Here is a 23,158-nt window from a genome sequence, read left to right as displayed (position 1 = left end):
ACGCATATGCACTATGTGGAAACACATCACTCTCAATCTTCCCTACTCTTTATCCTCCCTACTCTCTCTCCCATCCCCTACCCTCTCTGTCTTCCTACTCTCTCTCCCCTCTCCCATCCCTTACACTCTCTCTCTCCCCTCTCCTATCCTTTACTCTCTCTCTCGCTCTACCTCTCCCACCGCCTACTCTCTCTACCTCTCTCACCCTCTCCCCTCTCCCATCCCCTACTTTTTAGATCTCTCACACACACTCTTATCCCCCCACTCTCTTCTCTCTAATCTCCTGTTCTCTACATTTGTCACACACACTCCCATCCCCCCATCTCTTTCCCTCTCCCTCTCCTACTGCCTACTATCTCTCTCTCTCTCTCATTCTCTCTTTCCCTTTCTACTCTCTCTCTCTCTCTCTCCCATCCCTTACTCTCACTCTCTCTCTCCCATATCCTACTCTCTCTCACACTCTCCCATCCCCTAATCTCACTCTCTCTCTCCCATCCCATATGAGCTCTCTCTGCCACCACCTACTCACTCTCACACACTCTCTCCCATCCCCTACTCTGTCTCTCTTACACACACACACTCCCATCCCCCCCTCTCTCCCTCTCCCACTCCCTCTCCCACTGCCTACTTTCTCTCCCCCATCCCTTACTCTCTCTCTCTCTCCTCTCCCATCCCCTACTCTCACACTCTCATACTCTCTCCCATCCCCTACTTTGTCTCTCTTACACACATTCCCATTCTCCCTCTCTCTCTCCCTCTCCCACCACCTACTTTCTCTCCCCCATCACCATACTCTCTCTCTCTCTACCACCCCCTACTCTCTCTCACAATCTCACACTCTCTCCCATCCCCTACTCTCTCTCTTTCACAGAAACACACAGTCTTATCCCCCCACTCTCTTCTCTCCCATCCCCCCTATCTCTCTCCCTCTCCCTCTCCCACTCCCTTTCCTACTGCCTACTATCTCTCTCTCTCCCATCCTGTATGAGCTCTCTCTGCCACCACCTACTCACTCTCACACTCTCTCCCATCCCCTACTCTGTCTCTCTTACACACACACTCCCATCCCCCTCTCTCTCTCTCCCTCTCCCACTCCCTCTCCCACCACCTACTTTCTCTCCCCCATCCCCTACTCTCTCTCTCTCCTCTCCCATCCCCTACTCTCTCACACTCTCACACTCTCTCCCATCCCCTACTCTATCTCTCTTACACACACACTCCCATCCCCCCCTCTCTCCCTCTCCCACTCCCTCTCCCACCACCTACTTTCTCTCCCCCATCCCCTACTCTCTCTCTCCTCTCCCATCTCCTAGTCTCACACTCTCATACTCTCTCCCATCCCCTACTTTGTCTCTCTTACACACATTCCCATTCCCCCTCTCTCTCTCCCTCTCCCACCACCTACTTTCTCTCCCCCATCGCCATACTCTCTCTCTCTCTACCACCACCTACTCACTCTCACACTCTCTCCCATCCCCTACTCTGTCTCTCTTACAAACACACTCCCATCGCCCCCTCTCTCTCTCTCCCTCTCCCACTCCCTCTCCCACCACCTACTTTCTCTCCCCCATCCCCTACTCTCTCTCTCTCCTCTCCTATCCCCTACTCTCTCACACTCTCACACTCTGTCTCATCCCCTATTCTGTCTCTCTTACACACACACTCCCATCCCCCCTCTCTCTCCCTCTCCCACAGCCTACTTTCTCTCCCCCATCGCCATACTCTCTCTACCACCCCCTACTCTCTATCTCACTCTCACACTCTCTCCCATCCCCTACTCTCTCTCACACTCTCACACTCTCTCTCCCACCCCCTACTCTCTCTCTTTCATAGACACACACACTCTTATCCCCCCACTCTTCTTCTCTCCCATCCCCTACTCTCTACATCTGTCAAACACACTCCCATCCCCCCTATCTCTCTCTCTCTCCCTCTCCTACCACCTACTCTCTCTCTCTCTCTCTCTCTCTCTCTCTCTCTCTCTCCCTCTCTCTCTCCCATCCCTTACTCTCACTCTTTCTCTCTCCCATCCCCTACTCTCTCTCACACTCTCCCATCCCCTAATCTCACTCTCTCTCTCTCATCTCGTATGAGCTCTCTCTGCCACCACCTACTCTCTCTCAAACTCTCACACTCTCTCCCATCCCCTACTCTGTCTCTCTTACACACACACTCCCATCCCCCCTCTCTCTCTCTCCTCTCCCATCCCCTACTCTCTAGATTTGTCACACACACTCCCATCCCCCCTCTCTCTCCCTCTCTACTTTCTCTCCCATCCCCTGCTCTCACTCTCTCTCTTCCATCCCCTACTCTCTCTCACACTCTCTCCCATCCCTTACTCTCTCTCTCTCTCTCTCTCTCTCTCTCTCTCTCTCTCTCTCTCGCCCCCATCTCATACGAGCTCTCTCTCCCACCTCCTACTCTCTCTCAAACTCTCACACTCTCTCCCATCCCCTACTTTATCTCTCTTATAAATAAATACACATTCCCATTCCCTCCCTCCCTCTCTCTCTCTCTCGCAGTCCCTCTCCCACTGCCTACTCTCTCCCATCCCCTACTCTATCTCTCTTACACACTTCCATTCCACCTCTCTGTCCCTCCCACTCCCTCTCCCACCGCCTATTATCTCTCTCTCTCTCTCTCACTCTCTCTCTCTCTCTCCCTCTCTCTCCCATCCCTCTGCCATTGCCTACTCTCTCTCTCTCTCTCTCTCTCTCTCTCTCTCTCTCTCTCTCTCCCCTCTCTCATTCCCTACTCTCTCTCTTTCACACAGACACACCCATCCCCCCTCTCTCCTCTCCCATCCCCTACTTTTTCTGTCACTCGCTCTCCCTCTCCCACTCCCTCTCCCACCGCCTACTCACTCTCACTCTCACTCTCACTCACTCTCTCTCTCTCTCTCTCTCTCTCTCTCTCTCTCTCTACTCTCTCTGTCTCTACTACCCCCTACTCTCTCTTACATTTTCACACTCTCTCCTATCCCCTACTCTCTCTCTCTTTCTCTCTTACACACATTTCTATCCCCACTCTCTCTCCCTCTCCCATTGCCTACTCTCTCTTCCATCCCCTACTCTCTCTCGAGCTACTCTATCTTCCCCCTCTCCCATTCCATACTCTCTCTCTTTCACACACATGCACTCCCATCCTCCTCTCTCTCGCTCTTCCTCTCCCGCTTTGTCTCCCACCACCTACTCTCTCTATCTCTTTGTCTCTCTCTCACACACACAACCATTCCCCTGCCCCCACCCAGCTCTCTTTTGGTCTTTGTTTGCAATTTAGACCTCAATAGTGCGTGCGCCCTATAGCATGCACGCGCTACTAAAAATTCAATGCTTCCAATAGCGCATGCGTGCTATAGGGTACACGCACTATTGAAAGCTTTGCATTAAACCCAAGCCTAAGGCTTGGTTTTGCCCTGGAGATCCAAACCAAAGGTTTGGAGTTTATAAACAAGCCTGAGACGTGTTTTCCAACAAACATACCAAAAATGATTTTTTTTCTTGTGTGCTCCCCTTCAAAATTCCTCATGGTTGGGTATCGATAAGATCAGGTTACATAGCATTATAGGTCTCTATGTTAGCTATCTCACCATATAATTTATTTTTAATTTGAACTATTTCAAACCTTTCATCTATAATTTCTTTTGAATGTATGTTCATTTTTTGTCAAAAACCACCATGTACTAATTGGGCTATAGATTTTAGCTCGTTCATCGAATTTTGCAACAACTTAGTTTTTTAGAAACTAGACTCCATTCTACACACTTTGAAAAAAAGTTTTGATTTTAGATTAGTTTTCAATTATTTCTAGGGGGAGCACACATATATTTCACGTTTTTGGGATGTGTCTAGTTAAAAAATTCATTAAAAAAAAATACACATTATAAAATTACCTAAAAAATCTGGGATAAACTACATAGTGTTAAGTAACTTTTAACTAGAGCGATTAAAGAATTTCAAAAAAAAAGTTAAAATTTTAGGGGGGCCATACTTTGTACTGTGTTATGTTTTTTTGGGATAAACAGTACCACTTTTTGTGGCCCCTTTTTTGAGGACCTAAAACTAAACCATTTTGGAAAAAAATTAGTAATTTAGAAACTAGATTCAAAGGACTACAACTTTTGTTTTTGTCATATCTTAAAATTTTGAGCATAACTATCTTCAAATTCTTGTTGAATTTCAAAATTTGCAGATTTCAGGAAAAAGGTGTCCACTTATACCCCGCTTTTGGCACCACAACTTGGTGCACTTACCCGCCTGCTAATCATGCCAACCTATTAAGTTTGTAGGTGGAGTACTCAACCCACTCAACAAACTCAACGATGATGGCACTCATGATTTCTTATGCTTCTGGTGTTCTATAATGGATCATATCCTAGAGCCAAAAGAGCTTGTCCTCTATATGTGATTGTCATGTTCAAGAAATTTCCTTGTTATTAGGTTATTGCCGAAACCAACAATGTATAATGTACTTGATACAAATAAGAAATTTCCAACAAAATAGGAATATCCATCATCGCATTCTCCATGATATAGTGATCATATGTTTGAAATATATTGTGGTGATAGCTGATTTGCAGAATGCTTTGTCCTTGTATATTTTGAAGTAGACAAACCTCTTTCTCCATCTTCTTCTCAGCCTCATTTATTCTTGTTCTTTGTAAAAACCTAACATTCAAATTATGCAAACCACAGGAAATCACGATCGTCATGGCTGAGTGTGTTAAGTGAGGTGCACACATTTGAATTATACAAAGTACAAGCGTAGTTGTAAACTAAAAAAACTAGCAAATTTTGTCCTTGTGTATTGAAACATAGCATTAATCATCAACAACAATATTAGCATCCATTCAAGTACTGTGTAGACCAACATTGTGGTCAGTTTTCATGAACTTCTCTTTAAAATCTTGGCAAAACCATTGGAAGCCATGACAACTCAATACAAACGAAGAAGGTTTTGAAAGTTTATGGATGGTATAGGAGTAGGAGGTTGACTTCAAAATGAACAAATTCTTCAACAACTATACAACAAAATCAAAATAGTGCGTATGAATTTAATTGACCAAAGAAATTAGCTCAAGGTCTATCAGATTTAATAACTATACACATATATGGTTGGTGTAAAATAATCTAGAAAATATAAAATCTGAACAAAACCTTCAAAACTAGGTAATAGAAAATAATCAAAACCCTCTTGTATGTCTACAAGTTGTAGAGGCAAGAATAAACTCCTTCGACTTCGATTGTAAAAGAACAAGCACTGTTGTCCATGAATTAGAGCTTAAAAACTTCTCTATAAAAGGAACATCACCCTTGTGATGGAACTCAGAGAGCATGTCACCTTTAGTACGCACATTATCTATACTTAGATAAGTGGTCTCTGCCTCTTTATCAATCCTATCTCTTTTCAAAGCTCTACAAGTTTTTTCTGAGTGATTCATTCTTCAAGAGATATAGAAACACTTCTAAGTGGGAAACGATTCTAAAATACTCTAGTGCACATTTAACCAGGTAAGAGCACAACTTTACACAAACCAACCTAATATCAAACAATGCATCACTTTGTTTGGCACCTAGAGAGCTCCAACCCGAGGTTTTATGAGGATATGAAAAATATTAGTTAGAGGCTCCACATAGACCACACGTCCTTATTTGGCTACCCTATAATGTGCCACATTTAGATAAGTTTACAATGTGTCAAGGAGTTGAAACATATGAATCATAAATGAAAGCCATTTGGTTCTTGGTACTTGAAACACTGACATAGATGGAGTGTTTGTGCTTCTTTGCATCAATATGTAGTGTCTTTTTTAGGTAGTTATTTTATTTAGATACTACTTCATATTGATTATATCTCTAAATCTTATTTGAATGTATTATTATTTTTAAAGTAAAATTATAATCATATATTTAAGTTGTTAATTATAATTTATAATTTTACTATGCATACATATAATTATTATACAATTGTATTTAAACTAATATTTAAATTAAATTAAAATTAGATTAATTATTTTTTTCTCAATTCACCTAATTAGTGTGATAATTGTCCATCAAATTAAGTATTCTTCATTTTAGATTGCAAATTTAAACTAAGAATAATACTTTCTTGAATTTAGATAAAGAACATTTGTATTTTTTTCCAAAAAAATTATAAAGTTAAAACATTTCATACATAACTTTAATTAAAAAAAAAAAAAATTAGGACAATAAAATATTTCTAGAAAAAGAAAAACTTACATATGCACTTGAAATAATTTTAATACATTCTTTATCAATTTGGTATTAATAAATTAATATCTGAATAAAATAAATTTTAAATTCATATTTTAGTCAATGCAATTATTTTGCAATTGTCCATCTAATCTCTTTTTAGATTTAGTAAAACTATTGAGTGGTGGCATAAACACATATAATAAAGTGTAATACAACATACATTTCTTACTCTTTTTATCAGAGGAACTATAGTAAGAAAATTTACAATTATTGAATGACAAAATGTCGGTATAGGATGAAAATATACTTCTCAACATAAATTTATATATTTTTCATCAATGAGCAATTCTATGACTATATACAATTGTACAAGATCAAGCAATACTTTAATGAGAGTATGTTGAGAGAAACTAATAAGTGCGTAAGTATATGTCAAATGAGAATATACAATTGTAAGAAACTTATGTTGGTGTTCAGATCATTTTATTTTGTATCATTTGGACCTTTGTTCGTAATGAAACCATTGGACAATGAAATCAAAATCTGAATTTCTATATTTTATTATTGTTACACTTAAATTTCAATGTGTTGCATTGAATAACAAATTTTAGCATCATATCAATGTCTAGACTCTAAACTTGAAATTTTGATGTCATGTCTGGTTGAACTAAAAGGCTAACAAGTTTTATAGATTAAGCTTCTCATTTTGCTTTCTACATATGTCTACAACCCATTAAATTAGAACTCTAATAGAAGAAAGCATAAATACATTGCTAAAAATGGTGGTTATTATTTTTCTAAATTGAATTTGAAATAATAATTTCACTACCCTTATGACCAAAGTCATATCACTACAAACTAAATTATCCCTGCTCTTCAATTCATCACATTTTTTTGTTTCTTATTAATTATATCATTTAATTTTATATGGTTCACACCTAGCAAAGATGAAACAAGAGAGGATTTAAGTATTACAAATACAACAATTTTCTATATATTCTCATGCTATGTTTTTTAAGACATACACCAAGCGCAATAAGACATTACTATAACTTTAGCTCTTTCAGGAAAAATGTTCCCATGTACAAGAATGACTTACGTATCAACTGATACATTGACATTTTTTTTTAATGTAAATTTATGTTTACGCTTTTAACTCAAACACCCATCCGCGTATCCCTAGCACTTGCCCCTATACTAGCACTTGCACCTTCTTTGGGTGCAAATGCTAGTATATATGAAAATTCGCACCATGAATGGCCGCGACTTTAACTACCGCTGTCTACCTGAACAAAGTGGCTTCATGGGACTATAATCTATGGCATGCAAATTTCACCATTACAATTGAGGTGTCTGCGTTGTATTGTTTCTGGAGAAGGAAATAAGTCTTGGCTTTAGGTAGAGTCCAAGTAGGATCTATAATATATATGGACTGATCAGAAAGAGGAGAAGAGGAGGCGCATACACAATGGAGAATACGGCTAATTTGCTGAAGCTTCCCATCGACATCACTTTTTCCAGGCTCGGGGGTACGAAAAATTTGCCACCCGATTCATTCTATGCTTTTCTTTCGTAGGGTTTTCTTGATTTATATCGAATTAGAGTTCGTTTCTACAAATTGATGGAATTGGAGTCGTATAGGTACAACAACTTTAGAATGAAGCTGTACTTGGATTTTATAAAGGTGAATGGATATCAAAACTGAATCTTTATAATCAAAATTGAACCTTCATAAATTTCTCCTCGTTTTCTATGGGCTGCAGAGTGGCTGGTTGATCGGAAAAGAATTCCGACGGACTGGCGGAAAAGATTGAACTCGTTGAGGGGGCGCATTGCAGCGGCCTTTCAATCTTTGCCTAGTGATTTGGATCCTTGGTTCCAAACATTGTCTCCACAGTGTAAGTGACAACTATTATTATCTCTAGCATGCAATTTTTGAATACACATTCAAGAATTTGAATCATGGTTAGAATTTTTTGTTCACTCGCTATTGCAGTTGTTTAGAAATTGTTTTCATGTATGCGTATTTTGGTTCCAAATGCTAATTAGTGGGCCAGTATACAAACTTCAGAATAATATTGAAGCTTTGGTAGATTTATGTGTCACTCAACCTGGTTATTAAACTCTTATGTTAGTGTTAATCTTAAAACTCGAGAGCTGAACCACTCGAAATTGATCTTAGAGACACAGAGCTTTAGTGAGTCTCTCCAAGTCAGAGCATGAGGCGCGTTCACCTTAAAACTTGTCATGAAGTCCTTTATAAGCAGGTTAAAGAACTCATTTTGAGTTGCCGAGAGTTTAACTGCGTCTGAAATGTTTTGGCATTCCAGTCTTCTCGAACTGGCTTACGACTTTACAATTATGATCTCTAGGTTCTATTGGTTAAATATATTTTAGGATAACAATCAAGATAATAAAACACTAAAAGCACATATAATTTTTCCAGAAGCTCTTACTTGCATTCTAAAGGTGTCCAGTTTAAGGTTCGGGAACCCATCGAAGGGCAACCAGTTCGAGTAGCTCTTCACAAATACAAGTCATTCAGTTACATATGTAAAGTAATATCAAGCAAAGTCTCCAGACTCATCAGCAATCAAACTTAACACCTGCATATTATTAGAAGAGAGAGACTTTACATCGAAATGCACAAATCAGAAAGCTTTATACCCAAAAAAATTTAGACATACAAACTTCTATCCTTGCAATTGTTTAGCATAAAATAGACGGAATATGAAAGACTATACTCAACATCAAGAACAGCAACAGCCTTAAAGATATATTGAATTTTTAGTAATAAACCGTAGTCAAATATCTACTACAAATATTAACATTATTGTTAGGATTAATGAGATAGAATAACAATTACATGCAAATATAACCAATAATAGAAAATAATAAATTGCATAGAAGAGAACACAAGACACAAAGATTTAATATGGTTCACTCAATCCCTGGGCTACGTCCACTAGACAACAAGTCCAATATTCTTATTTTCGAGTGATTACAACCTGATTACAATCCGTAATCCTTTACAGCTCAATACTGCTGCAAGAAGTTACAATGTCATCATTCATTATGAAATCCTTAACCCTAAGTCATTTTATACAAGCTTTTTGCCGCTTACAAAATTAGGGCTAGAATAAGTCATCAAATAGAAAAACAGTAGCTGACCTTTTACAATAATAAAGTTGGTTGAGCTTTCGGGGGCGTCGCCCCTCAACCCCACCCTGTATTGGCACCTAGGACATTGCCTCTTGACCCAGTGGTAAAATCTAGGGGGAAACCGTACCTAATAAAGTGTGGAAAAAATTAACCTCCCAGTTTGATTAGGCTCCACATGACAACAATTATCTGCTAGAAAATATTAATCCACCCCTTTCTAATCCTAGTCACAGCTCTTCCATGGATTGGAAAAGCCATGACCCAAACAAAAGTATACTTTTTTATTACAAATCCATGATTCCACATATTATAAATAATCTACATTTTACTTCCTGATCCTATTTCTTTCTTCTAACCTGGTATATCTTCATTTCTTTCTTTATGCTTTCTTTGCCTCTTAACAAATTTGTTCAACAATACACATGTCCCCATCCCCTCCCCAAAACTCGGTGTCCTTGTCCCCTTAGCCATTTTGGGGGTGTGGGGTGCCAAAAGGTTGTCCCTATGCTATCCTTGACACCTGTCGAGCGCTTTGAAGCAGTAGGAAACATTCCTTGCCATTTGGGTACAGCTGATTGGCCCCAATTGACAGGGAACATTTCTTGGAGTTAAAAAAACAAAAAAGTTTTTCAATTTTTTTGTTTTCTTCTGTACCTTTATATTGTTGTCCCTTATTTTTGCTTGGCAAGAATCAAGGGATAACCCTAAGAAATTTGTTCACTTCTAGTTCAAAGTCTTAAGCGCACATTTTGAGGTTGCTTGAAATGCCCTTGCGTTGTCTTTATTGTCTTCAATAGCAACCAGTTGCAGTAGGTTCTCTGAGACTCGACTACAAACCCACTTGTACTAGGGTCTCTGAGACTTGACTACAAATTCACTTGCAATATGGTCTCTGAGACTTGACAATAAACTCACTTGTACCATGGTCTCTGAGACTTGACTACAAATTCACGTGCATTATGGTCTCTAAGACTTGACTGTGAACCCACTTGCAGTAGGGTCTCTAAGAACTAACTGTAAACTCACTTGCAATTGAGTCTCTAAAATACAACTGCAAACCCACTTGTAGTAGGATCTCTGAGACCTGACTGCAAACTCACTTGCAATTGAGTCTCTAAGACCCAACTACAAACCAACTTGCAGTAGGATCTCTAAAACCTAACTGCAAACTCACCTACAACAGGGTCTCTGAAACCTGACTGCAAATCTACTTGCAATAGGGTCTCCGAGACTTGATTGCAAACTCACTTGTAGTAGCGTCCTTGAGACCTGACTGCAAATTAACTTGCACTATCTACAAATTGCAATTTGGGTTTTGAGTATAGGTGCAAATTAACTTGCACTATCTACAAATTGCAATTCAGGTTTTGAGTATAGGTGCAAATTAACTCGCACTATACATAGGAAGACCTTGAACAAAATCCATGCTAATTATTTGCTACTTCCAATTTGGAACAACATGGGGTTGAAGTAAACCTGTTGGGTGTTGCTATTTAACTTCAACTCTTTGACATTGCAAACAACATGCCACAAACCTCTCAGTATCATTTTTCATTCCATAAATACAAGGGTTTAAGGTTAGCTAACATTTTAGTAACACTGAGATGCCTTGAGTAGGGTTTGGAGTGAGCTTCCTCAAGTACAAGTCTTTTTAACATAGAAAGATTTGGTATGTACATTCTCCCTCTATATCTTAATAATCCATCTTGTTCATTCTAACAACCCTTGTTCGTTCTAAATTTTGAAAGATTTTGGTTTTGAAATTGTCACCCACCATTGTCATTGCTAAGATATGCTTTCTATGGCTTAAAGCATCACCAACTTTGTTTTCCTTTCCTTTTATGTGGCTAATCTCAAGGTCATAGTCTAAAATCAATTATAAGCACCTTTGTCAGGACTTCAAGATGGTTTAAGAGAAAATGTAGTTTAAGTCTTGATGATTTGACCTTAGCTCCAAGGGTTTTCCCAAAAGTTATTGCCTCCAAACTTGTAGTGCTTGAATTATAGCTGCTAATTCCAAATCATGAGGTGCATAGTTTTGCTTGTAGTTCTTTAATTTCCTTGACTCTTAGACAATCACATGTCCGTCTTGCATCAATACCCCTCCTAAACCTCCTGTGGAGTCATTGATGACTACAACAAACTGCCCTGCTGCATCAAGGACCTTAAACAAATATGTTGTGGTCAATTTCTCTTGTAAATACTCAAAGGATTTCTGGCACTTATTAGTCCATTCAAATCTTTTACCTTTTAATGAAGAGAGGTAATTTGGCATGCAAAATGGGAGAAATTCATCACGAATTTTTGATAGTCTCTTTCTAGCCCCATGAAACTTCTCACTTCTTGTACATTTTGGAGAACATGCCATTCCATTATAGCTTTAATCTTGCTTGGGTCTATTGCAGTACCCTCTGCTGAGATGATATGCCCCAAAACATACACCTCCCTCTGAAAGAATGTACATTCAGACATCTTTTCATATAATCTATGCCCCCTTAATCATTGAAGGATGATTCATAGATGTTGGTGGCATTCATCTTCATTTTTGGAATAAATCAAGACATTGTTGAGAAATACTAGATCAAAATTATCTCGACAACCCTGATATATACTATTCATCATATTCATAAAAGTAGGTGGAGCATTAGTAAGTCCAAAAGCTAATACAATAAATTCATAATGACTCTGATGCGTCTTGAAGTTGTTATAAAGATATCTTCCTCTTTTGATCTCAATTGATGATAGCTTGACCATAAATCTATCTTAGAAAAGACTGTCGCCTGTCTTATTTGATCAAACAAATCATTGATCCTGGGTAATGGGTATCTATTCATAATAGTGACCTTATTCAACATCCTATAATCAATGTGGAGATTACGAGTTCCATCTTTTTTCCTCACTAATGTGAAGGGTGCGCCCCAGGGAGAAACAATAGGTTTGATGAGTTGCTTGAAAAGTAATTTTTGCAATTGTGCCTTAAGTTTCGTTAGCTTGACTGTGGACATCCTGTAGGGGACCTTAGGTATGGGTTTGGTTTTGGGCATTAGATTAATGGAGAAGTCAAATATTTAGTTTGGAGGGAATTTTGGTAGTTCTTTTGGGAATATGTCTTGAAAATTTAGTAGGAAAGGGTATTTCTGTGTAACCAATTAAATTATCATAGTATGGTCTTCCAACATTTGAGTTATTGTAACATCCGCATTTTCCACGTCTTAACTAACAACTAACATATCAAAGAAATATAGTTATTACCAGTGTAACGAGACTTGGACTCGGCTTGGACTAGGCAAGGGTAACTTGACTCGTGACCCGGCTCTGACTCCTGACTGGCTCGACGGTGACTCGGCAAAGTGAAAAAACCTCAAAATTTTGAGATTTTTTAGGATTTAAAGAACATTCCATGCACCCATTATTGAATAAAGCGTAAAGACACAATAACATCATCAAATAGAAGATAATTTGATCATAATGCACATACTTAAAGTTAAAACTTAAAAGTCAAACATCGATTACATAAGTACAATACTACAAAGATAAATTGCTAAAAGTAAATACTATATTACTAGTAATTAAAGTTTAAAGTTTAACTTTAAAGTTTAGACATACTTTAGAGTTAAACCGTAGCTGAAGCCTGAAGGAAACATTATAAAAGTAAAAGTGTAAAACATAGAATCATATATAAAATGATAAATCCATGCAAACCATCAAAATGTATATGTATTATGTATTATGAAATCCAACATATCAAGATTCAATAGTCATCATCAAATTCAAATGTTCCAAATGCTGATCATATATTAAGTTAAACTGTTAAACAATAAGTTAAAACAAGACTATAAGTCTACAGCTATGGCTCCTAGTCGGAGTCCTCATCATCATCCTCATCCTCAGACTCATCGTCATCGTCATCCTCAGACTCATCGTCATCGTCATCCTCATCCTCATCCTCATCCCCAACCTCAACCTCAACCTCAGGCTCAGTATAATCTATAAAATGCCTCTTAGTAAGGCGTCTAAGGTAGGTCCTGGATGTCTCAGTAGCCATAGCATTAGCTTGTGAGGTGCCTCTAGGATCAACTGTACTCTCTGCCTCTGGCTCTGCCAATGTCTGTGAGGTGCCACTAGGAACAACTGGAGCTCTCTGGTCCTCTGCTGCCATAGCCACAGCCTCAGCCTGGCCCTCTCTATCTCCCTGGTCAAGCCACTGTAGGTCCTCATCATCAAAGACAGGATCAGTAGCCTCAGTGATCCAATTAGACTCTGGATCAACTTCCTCTAGAGTAATCAGAGAGGTGCCACTATCCAAAATCTCCCTGATTCTAATGCGCAGGTTGTAGTGCACAAAGACTAGCCTATTCATTTTCTGCACAGAAAACCTATTATGCCTCTTCGAGTGGATGGGCTCGAACATGCTCCAGTTGTGCTCACATCCAGAAGCGCTACTTGGCTGGCTCATAATGCGTATGGCAATTTGCTGAAGGTTTTTGGTTGAAGGCCCAAACATTTGCCACCATCTATCTGAATTTTGAAAAAAGGAAAACAAAAAAAATTAGTCTAATTTCAAAATTTGAACTTTAAGTTTAAAGCTAGAAATTTAGAAACTAAATTGTATAAGGCTTAAGCTGCAATTTTTTCCTGGTTGCAATTTTATATGTCCTTTGCAAATTTGACTTGAAAAAATGGGCCCTGATGCATTATTATAGGCATCCATCTCAAGCAATATATCTATGGGATTAGGGGACATCTTCGATATCACTGTGTATAGGCCACTAAGAACCTCCTCATCTGCCTTGAAATCATCACGGAAACGGTATGCCAGATTGAGGTAATAGGCTGTTGCGTGGATGGGCTTATGAAGCTGATTTTGCCATCTCCTATCAATTATGTCCCAAATAGGGCCATAGTTTTCCTCAACTCCTACATATTTGGCCTTAATAGCCTCCTTGACCCTATCCATGCCCTCATAAATGTAGCCCATAGAGGGCTTCTCGCCATCAACAACTTGTAGGAGGGCTACAAGGGGCTCGGTGATTTACAAAACAATTAAACAAAAAAACAATTTAGTGAATGATGAAACTTTGCAAAGTTGCACAATGAAAATAAAACAAAAATATGTATGAGATAAATTAATTTATAAAATTTTAAGACTTAAGCTTTTAAAATTCAAAATTTAAATTTTAAATTATCTCCACAATCTTCGAACATGGCTCCCAAAAACCATCATCATTATAAATGCATTTTGTTGCATCTATCCCTGCAGGGCTATTGGCAAAGGAGGAGGAACTCCATTCTGGACCAACAAACATGCACCTCAACTCTAACTTTGAAGTCAACAAGGATTGTAGTGTGATAAAGTTAGAGGCAAATCTTGTGATACCAGGACGAGCCAACTCTTTTCCTTTCGTGTATTTCCTCATAGTGCTGAGGACCAAGGCATGATAATAATGAACTTACAAAGATTTTTGGCCTTGGTAACACATGATTTCACCCATACAAGCTTGCCAGTATCCTCTAACTTGAGGTTGATGCAATGGGCTGCACCTGGAGTCCAAAAGATTTTTGGGTGTCTCTCTATCAATAGTTTTCTTGCAGCAATTTTAAATTAGTTAGTAAACAATGAAATTTTTTGATGTATTAAAAAACTTTTAATTTTCAAAATTTAATGAAAAACTAAAACAATTTTTTTAGAAGTAGAACTTAGAAAATTAGAAGTTAAAATTTTACCTGCAGCAACATAATTAGCTGCATTATCAGTCACCACTTGTACGACATTGTCTTCCCCCACCTCCCTTATGACCTCCTCAATAGTCTCACATAAGACTTTTGCATTTTTCACATGTGAGAAAGCATCTATGGACCTCAAAAACATGGTGGATCCTGAAAGTGAAAATTAAACAACATAATTATCATTCAAGAATCAATACTCAATAAAACAAAATTTTCGTTATTCAATAATAGTGTACATTAAATTTTAGACTTCAAGAAGTAGAGCATGATGAATTACCTCCGCTAGAAACAAGAAAATTTAGGAGGGTTCTGGACCTCCTATTTGTCCATCCATCCGTCATGATGGTACACCCCTTTTGGCTCCAAATCTTTTTGTGGTCCTCCAACTCAAGTTTCATCTACTCAACCATATCTAGCAAGAGGGGGCCACTCAACTCATCTTCAGTGGGGGCTTTGAACCCCGCACTACTGATGGAAACTGCATCAATCATCCCCTGCCAATAAGGAGTCCTGTTACATTTATAAAAATATTTTAATTATCATATTTCAAATTTTCAACATCAAGTTAAAAGTATAAAATTGAATATAAATTTTAAAACTTAAAACGTAAAACAATCAAATATAAATGAAGTTGAAAACTTGAAGTACCTGGCTACTATAAATGGAATGTCGCAGAAAAACCAAAACTTGCAAATTGCTCTTACTCCAGCTTCGTGTATCTCCCTATTTCAGCTCATGCTCTCAAGTGAGGGTTGTGCACAAGGAGTGGTACGTAGTACAAAAAGAATGTCCAACCTACTAGATTTTCTGACTCTAGGACAAAAGGTAAAGCCAGCACTACTAGAAGGGGCAGCAGTAGTAGCATCACTAGAAGTGCAAGGAATAGATGTAGAAGAAGCACGAGCAACAGAAGCACTAGGACGATAGGGGGGATGGGAAGAACCTTCTCCAACATAGCCTACTAACTCAGAAACATTTGCAGATGAGCGTGGAAGGGAACTAGAACCAATCTGAGCTAACTTTTCTAATTGTTATCTTTTTAATTCTTTTTCTTGTTCATATTTTTCCAAGGCTACATAAGAAAAACGTTGAGCCTCAACAGTTGCAGCTCCACAAGGCTCAGTATCATGACCATGTATGCCAGCAGTATGGTATTTTAATCTATTTATCCCCCCACTATTAATGGTTTTGCAAAGTAGACATTTTGTTTGAGTTCTCTTCCTACCCAAAAATTCTATGGTGAACTTCCAACACTCATTTTTTTGTTGCCTTTAGAGAGCTTGGGTTTTTTACCTCCAGAAGCCATTATGACTTAATTAAGGAAAAATGTAAAGGTTACTACAAAAGACATTTTAGACCAAATATTACCATTTCAGCATTGCATTTTATGAAGATCTAAAGTTAAAAAAAAAACTCATAAAAAAACCCATAAGCATAGACAAAAAAATCATCAAAATCTAAACAATCAAGTCTTACCTCTTTCAAATGCTTTGGGAAGTGTTGAGAAGAGCTCCTATAAACTCCTTAATGATCTAAATGCAAGCTCCAATGTCACAAATGCAAGCTTTTCTCCTCTTCCTTTCAGCTGGTTGCAAAACAAGAAAACTCTATTTCTCTTCTACCTCTCTCTCTCTTTCTTCTTTTCACTATAGACTGTTATGGGAGCCCTTTTAGGGTTATATGAGTGAGAAATGTAAAAAAAAACACATTAAAAAAACTTGAAAAAATTTATATTTTAATTGCCGGATTTCAAGCCTGTTGCGGCCGGGTCAAGGTGGGCCGGGTCACGCGAGTCACTCCTCGTGACTCTCCGCTCGCGGGTCACGAGTCATTGTGACTCGGTGAGGTCAGTGCAGCTCGCTGACTCGCCTGACTCGCCGCGAGTCACGTTACCCTGATTATTACTTCATATTCATAGGAAGACAGTTATATCAGTTATGTTCATGTGAATGAGATTAATGGTTACATTCACTTAAACAAAAATCTCATAACTAACAATTGAAGATACTATCAATGAATTTACCAACAAATAAAAAATCTGCATACCGTAGAATTCCAAACCGAAAAACCGTTTAGGGATGCTTTTGCAAAACCTAGGTTAGTCCATAAAATACCTCTAAGGAACAAATAGCTACACTACTTTATCGTAATGACAAATACCAATCTATCATATAGGGCATCAAATACCATTGTATCTTTTAGGGCATCAATACCACTGTATCATTTAGGGCATCAAATACTATTGTATCATTTAGGACATCAAATACCGTTGTATCATTCTTTTCCTTTCTATTGCTAACTATGGCAATAACATTTAGTTAGAAGGTGCGCTTATTTTCATTATTCAAATAAATGAAGACAGCAATAACAATCCATCAGATAAACCTATCTCTTGCATATAGTTATATTTCATGTTCAGTTGGAAGATCAACCGATTTAATTGGTTACCAATTATATTGACAAGAAAAGTTGCTTTCAATAAAGGAAAATAACTGAAATGATGATATAAATCAATCCATCTTCTTTTATTACCTGTTACGAATAAATGTTTGAATGCTTAACTCATCTTTATCTGATGCACGTCTTGACATCTTGTGGAGAGGGGAAACATTGTTAGGGGCTTAACCTCCCAACCACGGACTTTGGACTTATCCCAGCACTTTCTCTAATTAGAAAGGCCCTCATTACCCAGAATGGACATGGAACACCTTGTCAACCATTGAGCATTCTGGTACTTAACCACACCACTCGACTTGACAACAGAGAATGAATTGGACATGCATGAGCTATTATATGATTCCTTTTAAAAATTATATATATTTGTTATGTCACATCTGATTCTGTTTCATGTTATTACAGATTTTTCTCTCACCTCTTCACCCTCTTCCTTGGCCATAAAGTTGGGTGAATTTTAGGTGTTTAAATCTTAGAGTAATCCAACTCTTTTTGCTGAGCCTCAGTTGGTGTAAGAATATTACAAATTTCAGTATGTCATATCACAGTCTTATGACTTGAGAAATGATCTTAATGGGCTTGCAATGAAATATAATTTGATTCTGAAAATTCTTCAGCAAAACAAAGATGTATGAACTTATCATGTACATTTGGTCTTGACTCAATATGGAAAGATTAGATTCATTGAATAACTATTCGATATTACAATACAAATGTAAAGTACGGAATTTCATGGACACATTCCTTTCTACTATAAATTCGAAAGTAGTTTAAAAGCATGTAGCAATCTAAAATTGAAAGACTGACCACATAACTTGGTCTGGAATAAAAAAAATGCAAGCCTTGGCTTGATGCTATGTAGCCGATTCCTTTGACGTGAGCAATCCAAATGCAAAAATCAAAGTATATATGAATTACAACTTGTCTGAATCACCCACAGCAAAAGGGTAGAATAAGGAAATAACATAGAAGAGCAGAGGTAAAATTGTGGAAAAATGTATATGTCTTTGGCCTTTCTCGACTTTCAATAATGAGGCATTTGAAAATATCAAAGGCTTTCAAGGAGCCGTAACTCTTGAGTAGGTTTTAAAAAAGAATAATTGTCTTCTTGAATCACCGATAACATATGCCAAGTGTATATTTCTACCTCTTATAAGGAAATAAATAAATATGGAAGAGAACTCAAAGGTTACTAATCAAAAGGATAATTTATAAACATATATATTTACTTGCACATATATTTTATTAAGATGGCATCATATTTAATGTTTATCCAAGGTTGTACCTATTAAGTATGTATATCTAGATACATGTTTCACCGAGAAGATTATTTTATCTTCTTATCCACTCGTGGTGTGCAGGCATTTAAATGTACGTATTTTAATAGATATAATAATACTATGTTGTCACCTTATCTTTATATCTATGTGCACGTACATTAATTTGCATTATATTGAAGTGATGAGAATGTCAGTCATAAACCATTAAAGGCATGTAATTTGATTAAGATAAAATGTTTAATATTTTAAAGATTATCTAATATCTCATGTGTGTCTAATGTGTGTATCCTGTTATGTAGTCGCTAGGTCCTCAACTATGGTGATTCAAGATTTGTACACATTTGCCTAGAGATGGTGATGCTCCTGTGCCTAATTCTTTTTTGACAATGCTTCCACCCCTTTCACGTGCTCCCTACAAGGAAATTCTCCGCAATTAAATTATATTATCATAACAAGTTATTAATCATAAATAATCATAATGGCTAACCGCCTTTTCAATTCCATGAATTCATGATAAATAATCAACTAGCATGTTTTCTATATATAAAATTATAATGACCAACCATCTTATCATAGGATTATAATGAATTTAACTGTCAACTGACTTCATGTGAACCTCAATGGCTATATGATCATTTTAAAGTGGGTTGAAAATTGGGATGTAATAGTTATCATCCCATAAATCATTTTATCATCGAAATAAACCATTTCCTTGGGTTCTCCTATCTCCTCCATCTAACCACAAAGATTTGACATCTCCTCCCACTTTTAAGATGCTTAGCTGAAATTTGCCACACACGAATTCCTCAGTATATTCCTTGAATGATGGCTTTGTTTCCCTTATCATCCAAACACTCCACTTGCTTGGTGAAACAATCTACTTTTGCTGGATATCTCCACAACTAGGTCATTTGAAGAATCATGTCATAGGACCTTAAGGGAGCTGCATAGAAATTAACTTTGGTAGGAAACTCAAGAAGTTCAATCTTGGCCTTGAATAGACATTATCATAGTCCTCGATTGAGTGGCATATACGAATGACCAAGACTTAAATAAAACTCTAGCTTTCTTAGGAAACTTATTCGGTATTCTAGGAGATACAAAACATTCTATTACTCTAGCGTCAATAAGTATGGAAATGGAAATGCCATAGAGATTTCTTGTATTTTTTTTGGGGGTGATCAGCTTGCCTTTTATCTACAGTGGCATGAATCCTTTGTTGGAATGTTGTTTGCTTTGGTGCTGAAAAATTCCTCTAGATTTGGTTTCCGAGCATTTTCGTAGGGCATTGATTAGCATAGCCATTCACACCACAATTAAAACATCATTTTACTGGTCCTTGCTTCTCAGGATTTTTGGAGACCTCATTACCTTGTTATATTCATTTTGCCCCCTCTTGTCCTTCTCGAAATATGAGTTATTCCCTTTGAATCCTTTTCTTTTAATGGATTGTGAGTTTTCTTTCCAGTCAAATTTCTTTTCCTCTTGTTCTCTAGTAGCATCATCATCTTTGACTTTCGTATCTTGACATATTACTCTTGCATAAACTTCATTTTTAGTACATGGCACTATAATGTCTATTTACCCTCTGATGCAATAGTTAAGTCCCACGATAAATTTCTTCACACGAAAATTTTCATCCAATTGGTATTGAGGGACATACTTGGTGAACTTCTCCCAGTACTCATGAATTGATATGCTTCCTTTCTTTAAGTCCTGATGTTCTTTCAATTTTTGGTCATAAAAAAGTCAGGGTAGCCACCATTGCCTAAAAGTCTTTACAAACTGCTTGTATGTGACAGTGGTTATTTTTTGCTTAACTTTCATTCTCATGTTCACCCATGACATGGCTGCCTCTCCATCTAGTTGAAATTGTTATGGTAAAATGATATTGTTGTAGCTGTCTTAAACAAAGGAATGAAGGCTCCTTATATAGATTTACAGAGATGATGTTTCTAAAAGAAACAATTGTGAACTAAAGATGGAAATAGGAACTACTAAATAAACTAAAGACTAACTAAGATGATCATTAAAGAAACATTATAATATTCTAATACCCTCCCTTAATAGTCATTGTCTAATTGCTGTCTTTTGGTCACAAATTCTTCAAAACAATTTACTACTGCTGAGACCCTCCCTGGATCGACAAAATGTAAATGACCAAGAAGCCAAAATCCTTCCAAAAATGAATAGAGAAGGGTGTCCCCTTCTTCAAAATGCTTTGCAACAAGAGGCAAGAGCTTGCCATTGACTTTGACATTGAGATAATTATGCCACTAACCCTCCTAGAATCAAGAAAATATCCAATCAAGAATCATTGCTAAATATCTAACCTGATGTTTGATAATGCAACTGCTCTTCCTTGGACATAGAGACAAACACTAAGAATAGCTAGCATGGTGCTAAGGAAAAATCGACAAACCCTCTAAACTTTGCAGATGAGTAGGATGCCCCAAAACATATTGCAAAAAGCCATGATTTATTAGGAGAAAATTGGAAAAACCGAACACGATTTTATGGTGAAAAATTGATCAATACCAAATATGATTTTTGAGGTGAAAAATCAATCTAAATCAAACAATACAAAGCTTCGTTTTGTTAGAAAAATGATAAAACCCACTAGATAATTTTTGAGGAAAAATTTATAAACCCACAAAGGAACCCTACACAACTTTGCAAATTACAAAATTATAAATTTTTAAGGGAAAAATTATTGAAACCCATAAGGAAATTTTAAAGGTAAAAGTTATGAAAACTCATCAGAATCTTTTTAAAGGGAAAATATATGAAAACCCATTAGAAAATTTGTGATTGACTTTGTTTTTCATCTCTTGCTCATTCATCCTAATGATGGATCACGTGGTGTGATTCAAAACATTGATGGTAAAAACCTTAACACAATCGAATCTAGAAACCAATCACTGTAATACAATGGATTGGAAATTCGATCTCTTTAATTTATGAAAACCTATCAGAAATTTTAAGGGCAGCAAAACACAAGACTTCGCATGGTAAACCAGCACATGCAAGTACATGCAACCCTAAAAAATCAGAGACTTTTGCTGCAACTAAGAAATCACGAGATCAAAACCCTTAACTAGGCTTGTGATTTCCAGCAAAAATCCTAAAATACAAACCGCAAAAGTTTCATAAAATACCTCTAACGATTTTTTTTTCTAAAATTCAAAAAACAAATTTCTGGAAAAAAATTCAGATCAAAAGAGGCTCAATTTTTCTTAAAAAATCCACCAAATTTTATGAAATCCCATTGACCTGCTCTAATACCATGTTATGGTAAATCGATGTTGTAGTTGTATTAAACAAAGGAGATGAAGGCTCCTTATATAGATCTACAAAGATGATGTTTCTAAAAGAAACAATCGTGAACTAAAGAGGGAAATAAAAACTACTAAATACACTAAAGAGTAACTAATATGACCATTAAAGAAACATTATATTATTCTAATAGAAATGCCCCCAAGGTAGCCTTATATTTTTTTGAGCAGTGGCATATTTTTGAAATATTTCTTCATCTCGGTAACCCATTCCTCTGCAACATGCTAGACATGGACCCTAAAATCTTAAGGGTTTTCACTTTTCTCATGTCAGAGGACAATTCCTTAGCCAACTTCTTGAACTTAATCTGACTTTTTAAAAGAATCTCCATGGGGCTCCCTCTATCGAGTGTGTCTGGAGTTGAGTATTGAGTCAAGACTGAGATTCCTACTCATCTTCTAGGGACCTAGGTTCCACCTACTTCCCTTTGTAAACTAAGAATATGATTTTGAGTGTCAGTCATTATCTTAAGAAGCTGATCCAATTTTGCTACTGGATTATTGACATCTTCACTTTCCTTAAAAGGATGCATTGAGTTTTTTATTTTCAGTTTATTATATTACCTGATATAACAGGAAGACGGTTAAATTAATTTCTTATTTTTAATTCATTATTCCTTTTGTTTATTACAAGAATTAAAATAAATCAGAACTAGAGACAGATATGCAAAGGCAACAGTTTTTTTCATTGATTTTGATGTAGATTGGTTACATCAATTTTAATCTTCATAGATACAAAATTGTTTCAATGGTGCTTGTTTCACAAGTCACCATAATTAGTGGTAGGTTCCTCTTGATCCTCAAAATCAAAAGGGATAAGACTATATCTAGGGGTAGGCACTCTACGATTGAAGGGCTTATTAGAACCCACACTCTCAACTAGGGGCTCTGTAGGCTTGACTTCTTTAGTGTCTTCTATTGGTTTCTCAGAGTCTTCATTATCCGAAGCCAGTCTATGTCTTTCCTTGCGGAAACAATGAATGTA

At 37.2% G+C, this 23,158-nt stretch overlaps 1 protein-coding gene across 1 annotated transcript in view; it reads left to right on the top strand.

Moving 5' to 3' along the window:
• Positions 1-7,396: 7,396 nt before the first annotated feature.
• The window catches only part of LOC149562179 (CDK5RAP3 protein homolog), a 115,532-nt gene continuing 99,770 nt past the window's right edge, over positions 7,397-23,158 (top strand). The window contains exons 1-2 of the mRNA XM_089825726.1: positions 7,397-7,744; positions 7,979-8,113. Coding sequence (XP_089681852.1) covers positions 7,684-7,744; positions 7,979-8,113 — 196 coding nt within the window. The 5' untranslated portion in view covers positions 7,397-7,683. The remainder of the gene's footprint in view (positions 7,745-7,978; positions 8,114-23,158) is intronic.

This window comes from Cupressus sempervirens, chromosome 4 (genome assembly GCF_028749045.1).
Source record: "Cupressus sempervirens isolate cs-2001-9-10 chromosome 4, ASM2874904v1, whole genome shotgun sequence".
Classification (NCBI taxonomy): Eukaryota; Viridiplantae; Streptophyta; class Pinopsida; order Cupressales; family Cupressaceae; genus Cupressus; species Cupressus sempervirens.
This window is presented reverse-complemented; position numbering and strand designations above follow the sequence as displayed.